The 7124-nt window shown below is 42.4% G+C and overlaps 3 protein-coding genes and 1 non-coding gene across 4 annotated transcripts; 2 read left to right on the top strand and 2 right to left on the bottom strand.

The window, feature by feature from the left end:
* Positions 1-992: 992 nt before the first annotated feature.
* On the top strand, positions 993-2372 carry LOC6902907 (uncharacterized). The gene is made up of 3 exons (XM_033380325.1): positions 993-1481; positions 1547-1702; positions 1779-2372. The coding sequence occupies exons 1-3, from the start codon at positions 1416-1418 to the stop codon at positions 1968-1970; spliced, it is 414 nt and encodes a 137-aa protein (XP_033236216.1). The 5' UTR covers positions 993-1415; the 3' UTR covers positions 1971-2372.
* LOC4816985 (uncharacterized) lies at positions 2263-4387 on the bottom strand. The gene is made up of 4 exons (XM_001356535.4): positions 4067-4387; positions 3433-4012; positions 2793-3259; positions 2263-2732 (listed from the first exon to the last, which is right to left on the bottom strand). Exons 1-4 carry the CDS (start codon positions 4234-4236, stop codon positions 2375-2377), a joined length of 1575 nt encoding a protein of 524 aa, XP_001356571.3. The 5' UTR covers positions 4237-4387; the 3' UTR covers positions 2263-2374.
* Positions 4388-4435: 48 nt separating this feature from the next.
* On the top strand, positions 4436-6041 carry LOC6902906 (ficolin-1). Its single transcript, XM_002132603.3, has 2 exons — positions 4436-5664; positions 5744-6041. The coding sequence occupies exons 1-2, from the start codon at positions 5267-5269 to the stop codon at positions 5880-5882; spliced, it is 537 nt and encodes a 178-aa protein (XP_002132639.3). The 5' UTR covers positions 4436-5266; the 3' UTR covers positions 5883-6041.
* A 178-nt stretch (positions 6042-6219) lies between these two features.
* TRNAG-GCC (transfer RNA glycine (anticodon GCC)) lies at positions 6220-6290 on the bottom strand. The gene has a single exon. It is a non-coding gene; the product is annotated as a tRNA-Gly (tRNA).
* Between the last annotated feature and the right edge of the window lie 834 nt (positions 6291-7124).

Raw genomic sequence — 7124 nt, 5'->3', positions numbered from 1 at the left:
CTAAACGGCAGCCGATCAGGGCGCGGTATGTCTGTCCGTGATCGGGAGAGTCCTGCCAGTCGACTGCCATCGGAAAATAGGACATCCATTTTTTCACGATTTTCGCAAAAAATCATGATGGTTACATCATTAAATTTGCTAAAAATCGGCCTCATTTTCGAAGTCGAGATTTTGATGCCGTTCGACAGTATGGATCCTCGCAATCCTGGGAGACTTGGTCCTGCACCGATCTGGCCCTATTTTTCTCAGATATAGCCTTCCGAAGATTTGGATTTGCATATTATTAAAATACTGGTTTTTTCTTAAGGCTATATCTCGGCTACCCAGCGGCCGATCAGGTCGTGGCATGTCTTTTTGTGACCGGGAGAGTCCTGCCAATCGACTGCCATCGGAAATGAGGACATCCATTTTTTCACGATTTTCGCAAAAAATCATGATGGTTACATCATTAAATTTGCCAAAAATCGGCCTCATTTTCGAAGTCGAGATTTTGATGCCGTTCGACAGTATGGATCCTCGCGATCCTGGGAGACATGGTCCTGCACCGATCTGGCCCTATTTGTCTGAGATATAGCACTCCGAAGATTTGGATTTGCATATTATTAAAATACTGGTTTTTTTCTGTAGGCTATATCTCTGGTTTCCAGCGGCCGATCGGGGCGTGGCATGTCTTTTTGTGACCGGGAGAGTCCTGCCAATCGACTGCCATCGGAAATGAGGAGATCCATTTTTTCACGTTTTTTTTCATCATTAAATTTGCCAAAAATCGGCCTCCTTTTCGAAGTCGAAGAAAAGTACATATTTTTGATCGGAGAAAATTTCCTCGTCCCTTAATAAGGACTCCATCAAATCAGGTAAAAAGGATCCTGGCTCCTTGATGCGGAATGCCTTATATCATGGAAGCTATTTCGATCGGACAACAAATATCGGACTTACGCCATAGACAACAAATTATAAGAACATCTTGTTACTACAACAACAACTGCTTTCCATTTTGGGGCACTCAAAACCGAGATTTTTCGATTTTCAGATCTGGTATACCAGGCGAACAGAAATCAGCAGAACGCCGCTAGTTGTTTTTAAATTTCTTTTCATTCTTTTTCAGTTTGTGGTTCGAGTCGCGTTCAATAGAGCTGGAGGGAATACAAAAATAAAAGAGGAAGAACCAATAAAAATTAGCCAATGGAAAATTGTTATTCAAATGTGCAATGAACCTTAGTAGTATCCAAACTCATTTCGATGATTATTTCTATATGCTAAATTATTAAAAACCCATATAATGAGTGATATCGCAAACATCTGGGAAGCTAATTTGGATCCAATGGGTTGGAAAGCGTTGGCGGCTTTCCACTTTGTTTAAAGCGCTGCTCTGTGATACAATTGAATCAGTGGCCGAATCGGAGTCGGAAGTTGCAATGAATCCAGTGTACATGCGGATTGTGTGTTCCATTATTTTATTATTATTGTTCGACATCGATGCGGTAAGAATATATTTTTCTGTAAGAATGGAACGACCAGAGACTAATGTAGGAGGATTAATATAAAGGTCGACAGCCGGCTGGAGTTTACAAATATAAAATGCACCGCCCTGGATAGAAAATTCGTAGACTTCCAAGAGTGCTATCTGAAAGCCGCGAATCGAACCTATAAATACATTTCAATCAATGCTGTTCTTCACCAAAAACCAATTACCCAATTTAAGGTATGGAAAATACATAGCCCAAAACATTTTCAGAGGGTTTACCTCCATGAACCATGAACGTAACTTTTTATTTAAGGTAAACTTTGCACTGTATAAACGCTCCAATGGCCTGCAACCGATCAACTATAACACGACTATGGACGGCTGTAAGGTATTCGACAACGAAAGGAATCCGGTGAATACATTTCTATTTGGCTTGTTCAAGACGTACTCCAACATCAACCATACGTGTCCCTACAATGCAAGTATCTTATGGTATATCCTATAGGATTTTGCCCCTTACTAATTTGTTTTTGTTTGTGCTTGCAGCATGATCTAATAGTGGAGAAGCTACCCACCACTTTCGTACTGCAACAGTTCTCAACGTTTTTGCCCTTTCCCAGTGGGGACTATGTCTTCTCCAGCAATTGGATCACCCACGGGGGTAATCGGGCCAATGTCAGGGTCCATGCTACCCTAGATTAATTCATTTCGATTCCGATTCTATCAAATTACAATAAATATATGGCCTAAAATGCCTGCAGAATAGACTATTTGCTTATTTATTTAGCAAAGTTCAATTATTGTTCAACATAATATATTAATTTAAACGGCAACTTCAACCAAAGAAGATAAATCAAACAACAAACCAGGAACAAAATACATAATTGATAACTATTAAGTAAATAAATATTAATTGAAACTCTCCTGCTGAATTTCTTTCGATTCAATCAGCATCTTTAGGGACATACCATCCTGACTATCAGTATCATTCCCCTCGCCATAAAGCTTAGCAAAAATGAGATCCTTGATCATTCTGATTGCCTGGGAAATGGAAGGTGGCGGCGGCGGAATGCCGTTGCCGGGGAGCATATAGTCGGCCACAAAATGTAGCATGCGGTAGGTGGCATGCTTGTAGGACTCTCTCTGGATGAGGCACTGGCGGATACGCTGCCCCATGGTGGCGGCCAGGCAGCTCTGTAGCAAGGCCACCTGCTCTTCCATCTGCTGAGCAGTGCGCTCCACCTGCTTGGTATGATCCAGGAGTTTGCTGTTGGAGCAGTTGAGACATTTATGTATTATGGAGGGTAATACTACTTTGATCTCTTACTTGTACTTCTCCTCAGAGCTGAGTTTGATCTTCTCTGTTATCTCCATTTCATTACGTATTTCCTTGATGATCTTCATCGAGGCTTCTAACTCGTTCTCGAATAGTTCTAGCTTGATATACTGCTCCTGTTGAATGCCCAAGCTCTCCTGATAATCGCGCTGAAGTTGGGCAATCTGCTTCAGATGTTCCTCCTGGTCGGCGTTGGCGCGAAAGAGCTCGCTGTTCAAAGACTGTTGCATCTCGTGGAGGTTCTTAATCTCCAGATCCCTCAGTTTTATCTCATCGGCGAGCCTCTGCTTCTCGTCATTGATCTTCTTCAGCTTCAGATTGAGCTCCTCGTAGGAGAGCTTAATAACGGCTGCTTCGCGATACGATAGACGCAGCTGTTCGTTGAGGGTGACATTGAGACACTGCTCCTCTGAGAACAGAGAGGTGTACACGTGCAACTGATTGCGAGTTTTCAGTAACTGGGGAATAGGGATACAAGGGATACATTATAACCAATCAAGGGTAATATTTATTTCCCCAAGAATTGACATAAAACATAAAGCTCCTTGACATTTCGTCAAACTATATTTATGTCAAAAATCACTTAAATTCTAGCAAATTCCCAATCAATGCCCTGAACTTCTCTACTCACCATCTTCTTTTGGTCCTCCAACTGCTCTGTGATATGACGGACTTCCGCACGCCGCTTGCGCCAGGCGTGCAGCATAATCGTATTGAAGATCTTCAGGCTGGCCAAGCGTGCATCCTGATCGGGGCTGACGATGAAGCTCATCCGTCCCTTGATGGAGGCGTCATACATCTGGGACGCATCCTGCATTAGCATCTTGGACATATTCGCTTCCAGTCCAGCTACAGCCCCCACTGTCTGCTCATCCTTGCAGGGGACATGGGCCACCAGCTGATAGTTGCCTGAGCGACGGGCCTCCTTGAAGTCCATTTGGGAGACGGACTTGCGGGCCTGGTAGTTGATCATGGCCGCCGTCTGCTGGCGCTTCAGCGTTAGATATGGAGTCGTCGTCAGACTTGAGGGCTCCTTGGGCAGCGTCACGATCTTTGGCACTATCTTGCAGTTGCGCTGACCCTCCGAGCGGGGAACAGCGATAGTGGTCACCGATGTGTCCGACGACGAGGGTGTCAGCAGCCCAGCCGGTGGAGCTGGAGCCTTCTCCAGCAGCCGCTTCTGCCCGATGTTCTTCTTCTTGTCGAAGGAGCTAAGGATGGCAGGCATTCGGCATCCATCTTTTGTCGTGGATCTCTGCACTCACCCATTAGTGGTCGTCTTCTTCGGACCAATCTGCGTGAAGCTACGTCGCTTTTGCGCTGTTCCCGGAATCAGGGTCTTGGTGTACGCGGTCCTCGGCGAGGTGAAGTTCCTGGGTCCGTTGGCCGGGCCATTCGATAGGGTTTGACGAATACGTGGACTTTTGGGCTTCATGGTTACTGGCGACTAAACTCTTTAAGAATCTTTTTGAACTCGAAATGGAACACAACAAATGCTAACAATTTTTCTTATATTTTTGGGTTTTTTTTTTTGTTTCAAGAGAGAACGTCACAACAAAACAGCACTAGAAGGAATGAGACTTATACGACTGAGATTTCAGTTAGAACTGTATAAACTAAAGGCAGGGCCTACTGAGATATGCGTCATTGGGATTTATTTTTGGCTGAAATGGATTTGACAGGAAAAACTCTGTGAAAGGAACGAATACTGGTTTAATGCTAGGAATGCTGGTTAAGATCGGGAAAAGCAATTCTCAGGAATCTTTCCCCGAGACCCCATGTTACGCGTTCCTCATCCCAGAGGAAGAGCACTGTTTGTAGAGAAATTGTGCAATAAGTTCCTATCATGACTATTCATAGGTCTATAGGGTGTATAGTGACAAAAATAAACATATGCACAGTAGCTATGGTATACATTGTATCAACGAATGAATATGCAGTGAAACATTAGCATGGGACTTCCATGTAAAGTCAGTTTAGTTGGGATTTGGCAGTACACGAATCAAGTTGAAAACATGAGGCACTCGGGCTTTGTGCTGATCATTTTGTATCTTTTTCACCAAGGGATACCCTCACTCGCCAGAGGATACCAGGAACAACATTTGGCGCAGGATGCTAGCATCGCGGAGCAGTGCAATGGCTATTGTTTCTCAGTTCTCCAGCCCTTCCTCGATAATTTCATCTAGTTGAAAATGACAGGTGATGCCAATAATGAAATGAAAGACGAAATTCAATCATTGAAGGCCACCGTCAACAATTTGCAGAGCCAGTTACTAAATAGTGTCGAGCAAATGACGGGCCTCAAAGAGCAGGTGAAGGAGATTTCTGCAGTGAAAGTTCATCAAAAGGCGTAAAGTGTTCACGAAACATGTCCCAATGGTCCCTCAAGTGGCATTTTCCAGATAAAGATTGAGGCAATAAAGGAGCCGTTCCAAGTTCCCTGCGTGCCGTCTTCGTCTGGCTGGATGGTCATTCAAAGGCGCATCGACGGCAGTACTGACTTTAATCGCACCTGGAACGACTACAAGCTAGGCTTCGGAAACCTCCGGGATAACTTTTTCCTGGGACTCGAAAAAATCCATCTAATGACCAAAAACCAACCCCACGAGCTGTTCATCCAACTTCAAGATATTAAAGGAACGACCAGCTTTGCTCATTACAAGGATTTTAAAATAGGGAGCGAAAAGGAAGCCTACAAACTGAAATCAGTGGGAAAATATTCGGGAACAGCCGGAGATTCACTAACTGAACATCACTTGAATATGAAGTTTTCCACCTTGGATCGGGATAATGACATTGATGAGAATCGATATTGTGCTGATGATCTGGGAGGTGGTTGGTGGTTTCGCGATTGCGCAGACAGGTAAACCTTAATTTTCCAAAACTTATGGTGTTATTATAATTATTTCGAATATATCATTTTAATTCTCTCATTATAACAGTTCCCTCAACGGAAAATATTATGCAGATGGTAAAAGTGCACCAAGTAAACATGACGGAATTCTTTGGGTTAGTTGGCAGCTCTATGACTCGCTTACACGTACCCAAATGATGATAAGGCCAACATCCTATTGTAGTTAAATCAATGTTGAAACACAATTTTAGCCAGTGTTTAAAAAATCCCTTCTTAAAATAGCCTAAGTCGCAGTCGAAACGTTAGCAAAAACGAAAACTGTCGACTGCTTTCTGCAAATTTTGATCCTGAATTTTTTTATTAATAAAATTAAATTGGAGATATGACTAAGACTTTTACTTAAATTTCCGTTATTTTCTCACTGCCTTTCTTCACTTTTTGGAGGCCAGAATGGGTCCGGCCTACGATTATTTACAAAAGTAGATTTTTTTCTTTAATTTTATTCTTGTTATAAGTAACCAAGAAACTATACCAAAATTTATTGTAGAAACAAAAAAATGTTTCTGCATCGGCCGGGAATCGAACCCGGGCCGCCCGCGTGGCAGGCGAGCATTCTACCACTGAACCACCGATGCTGTGTTGATTTTCGGCAATAAATATTTAAATATATGGAAATATAAAGAATATTTATTAATCTTAGTTCGATGATCCAACTATTTCTGTGTTCTATTTTCTATACCACATTTTTAACCTGGCACTCCAATGAATGGAGAGAATTCTTTTTAAAACGATAAGCAAATTGATTGGACTATCAAGTAGTAAAATAACTTTCCAGTCTCATCAATGGGAACGGTTTAAACGTAAAAGTATTGTATTTAGAAATTTAAAACAAAAATATGTAAGGAACAATTTTCTCTAGAGTTCATTGATTAAAATCAATTTTGTATGGAATCTCTTCAATTGACACATGACAAATTTGGATCCGCAAAATGAAAGAACATTAAGTTCAAAGCAACAGTCACATCCTGCGGACAACGGCACCCATAGACACCCCACACCACACGCCCCCCAATCAGACCCCACATCCGGTTGAGTTCTCACACATACTCGAAGTAGCTCGAATCGGTTGCGGCATCCGCTTGGTTTTTTGTGATACTCTCAGATTTGGGGGCATAAAAGCTTCGTTCTACTGTTTTCAATAAACATAAATGAGTAATACCGATATGGTTATAATTTATACAACCTATTTCTGGTTTGAAAAGGATACACACTACTATACGAGTATATACTCCTCGTATATTATAAAGTTTCAAATAACTTAGCCATGGAGAGGTGGCATAACTTTAAGGGCATCTAAATTTCGACGCGTCTGAAGTACCTTTAATGCTTTTGTGGTCCATTTTGCTGCGGGCTATAGCCCAGACACGAAACTTTTTCCGCTAGATTGGGCGCCAACTGGCTGTTCGAAT

Source organism: Drosophila pseudoobscura, chromosome 4 (genome assembly GCF_009870125.1).
Source record: "Drosophila pseudoobscura strain MV-25-SWS-2005 chromosome 4, UCI_Dpse_MV25, whole genome shotgun sequence".
NCBI classification, from domain to species: domain Eukaryota; kingdom Metazoa; phylum Arthropoda; class Insecta; order Diptera; family Drosophilidae; genus Drosophila; species Drosophila pseudoobscura.
Note: the sequence above shows the minus strand (reverse complement) of the source record. Positions and strands in the feature narration are given on the sequence as shown.

Coding starts and splice junctions, on each gene's coding strand:
- LOC6902906 (XM_002132603.3), top strand. CDS start 5,267: ATGGTCATTCAAAGGCGCATCGACGGCAGTACTGACTTTAATCGCACC. Junction 5,665..5,743: donor TTTCGCGATTGCGCAGACAG/GTAAACCTTAAT, acceptor TCATTATAACAG/TTCCCTCAACGGAAAATATT.
- LOC4816985 (XM_001356535.4), bottom strand. CDS start 4,236: ATGAAGCCCAAAAGTCCACGTATTCGTCAAACCCTATCGAATGGCCCG. Junction 4,013..4,066: donor AAGAAGACGACCACTAATGG/GTGAGTGCAGAG, acceptor TGCCATCCTTAG/CTCCTTCGACAAGAAGAAGA. Junction 2,733..2,792: donor AGCTCTGAGGAGAAGTACAA/GTAAGAGATCAA, acceptor CTGCTCCAACAG/CAAACTCCTGGATCATACCA.
- LOC6902907 (XM_033380325.1), top strand. CDS start 1,416: ATGAATCCAGTGTACATGCGGATTGTGTGTTCCATTATTTTATTATTA. Junction 1,482..1,546: donor TATTGTTCGACATCGATGCG/GTAAGAATATAT, acceptor ATTAATATAAAG/GTCGACAGCCGGCTGGAGTT. Junction 1,703..1,778: donor AACCAATTACCCAATTTAAG/GTATGGAAAATA, acceptor TTTTTATTTAAG/GTAAACTTTGCACTGTATAA.